Source organism: Myotis davidii, unplaced genomic scaffold (assembly GCF_000327345.1).
Source record: "Myotis davidii unplaced genomic scaffold, ASM32734v1 scaffold1476, whole genome shotgun sequence".
Classification (NCBI taxonomy): domain Eukaryota; kingdom Metazoa; phylum Chordata; class Mammalia; order Chiroptera; family Vespertilionidae; genus Myotis; species Myotis davidii.
This window is the reverse complement of record NW_006287253.1, coordinates 1812-3742: the sequence shown is the minus strand read 5'-3', so window position 1 is coordinate 3742 and position 1931 is coordinate 1812. Positions and strand designations below refer to the sequence as shown.

The 1931-nt window shown below is 49.4% G+C and overlaps 1 protein-coding gene across 5 annotated transcripts in view; it reads right to left on the bottom strand.

Annotated features, from left to right (window-relative positions):
- The window catches only part of RRP1 (ribosomal RNA processing 1), a 15074-nt gene extending 13221 nt beyond the window's left edge, over nucleotides 1–1853 (bottom strand). For 2 of the 5 annotated variants that reach the window (XM_015560818.1, XM_015560820.1), the window contains exons 1-2: nucleotides 1668–1848; nucleotides 136–193 (exon numbers count right to left, since the gene is read on the bottom strand). In XM_015560818.1, the coding sequence (XP_015416304.1) occupies nucleotides 136–193; nucleotides 1668–1838 (229 nt within the window). In that variant the 5' untranslated portion in view covers nucleotides 1839–1848. Of the gene's footprint in view, nucleotides 1–135; nucleotides 194–1667 lie in introns of all 5 variants that reach the window. The other 3 variants (XM_006759003.2, XM_015560819.1, XM_015560817.1) reach the window with 3 other exon arrangements.
- Nucleotides 1854–1931: the final 78 nt, after the last annotated feature.

Here is a 1931-nt window from a genome sequence, read left to right as displayed (position 1 = left end):
AATATATCTTTAAAAAATAAAAAAATAAAAAATAAAAGGTTTGATGACCCGTGCTCTAGATCGTAGAACCCAGGCTTCTGTGTGGTAGCTACTGACTTGGTGGTTCTGGCCTTCCCAGGGGGTAAGGATACTGCCGTGCCTCTGTGGTTTGAAAAGCATGGACGAGCTGGGAGATGGTCCTTCCTAGTTCCTCCCGAACAGGAAACAGGAAAAAAAACTACTTCAGACCCTAAAGAAATGCGGCCTCACAAAAACAAGCAATACCCTCAGCTGCCCACCTGTCAAGAGACAGGCTTCACTGGCTGCTTCAGCCCAGTGTGCGTGAGGCCTGCAAGCTACATCCCTGCTGCGAAGGGCTTCACTCTACAGCTGGGGCCAGCAGAACCTTGCAACAGGGCAGTCACTGCCCTCATGATCTGGCTCAGCCCTGAGCACAGAGGATGGCCATCGAAGGAGAGAATAAGAGAGGGCAGGCCAGAGCAGGGAGCCACAGGACCTGCAGCCACCTGACCAGGACAAAGAGGGAGCCAGCCAGACCCCTGCAATTTACTCACTGCCTGCCTGTGTCACTGGCCAGCAGCACTCCGTGCGCTTGCTAACTGGGTAATTCCAGAGCCTTCCCTGAGGCTCTAGTTCAGAGGCATGGAATACAGTGCAGGATTCTGCACTTTCAATACTGTCCCCCCACCCAGAGGATCTTGGAGAAGAGTAAGCAGTTCGTATTCTAATAGACACTGTTTTACAAAGGCTAGCATTTTAGGAAAAAAAAATTACTCTGTAAGACACCATCGTGATGAATACATGTCATTATACCTTTGTCCAAACCACAGACCATACACCAGGGGTGAACCCTCAGGTGAATTATGGACTGAGGACAACGATGATGTCAAGTGTTAGACTGAGGACAACCATGATGTGTCAAGTGTTAGTCCATCGATTATAACAAATGTACCATCTGGTGGGCGATGCTGATAACAAAGGCAGCTGGGCATGTGAGGTGGGGCAGGAGATAATGGGAAACTTCTGTATCTTCCTCTCAGGTTTTCTGTAAATTAAAACTGCTCTAAAAATAGTTTTCTTTTTAAGGAAAGACAAGTTGAAAAGGCTGCAGGAGAAATCTGTGTCTCAGAGGACTTAGTCCCTCTCCCTTGGTATCCATCATTTAGGGCTGTTTGTGATCTCTCACAAACACCAGACAGATAACCCAGGCTTCACCGGGCGCTGACTTGCACTGATGAGCACCTGTGTGGCTAGGGTGCTCAACTCAACAAATATAAGACCCTCTCTAAACAAACTTCTATTAATAAATCTATATATAGAAAAGCCTAAGTAACTGTTATGTGCGGATGATTGGCCGGTAGCTATGATGCGCACTAACCACCAAGGGGGGGTGGTCAGTGCACTCCCAAAGCCAACTTCCCTGAGCTGGCCACCCCCCCCTCCCCCGCTGGCCTGATCTGGACTGGGAGAGAAGGCCCTGATCACCAGCCAGGCTGAGGGACCCCACTTTTGCACAAATTCCTGCACTGGGCCTCTAGTAAATAAGTAAATAAAGCCCAAAGAAAAAATAAAAAAAGCTGTAAACTTCGCCCAGAGTCAACCACATGCCCATCTGGCCTCCCACTGACACTGCTGCTCCAGTTTCCTCTTCCTTCCCGTACGCTCACCTGGAGGAGCGGCTTGTCCTGCATCCACATGCAATAAAACAGTCCCTTCCACACCTTCAGCAGCTCGTCATGAGTGAAACCACCTGCATCAAAACAGCAACACTCAGACTCAGTGGACCCCAGCCTTTTAGTACCAGGGACTAAGGTATCTTCCCTCTCCTCCCAAGACATCCTTCTAACCCGGAACCCACTGGGACTGGGCCCGCAGGGACTTCCCCAAGCAACTGCCATTTCACCCTTTCAATAAAAACTGAGAATCTCGCC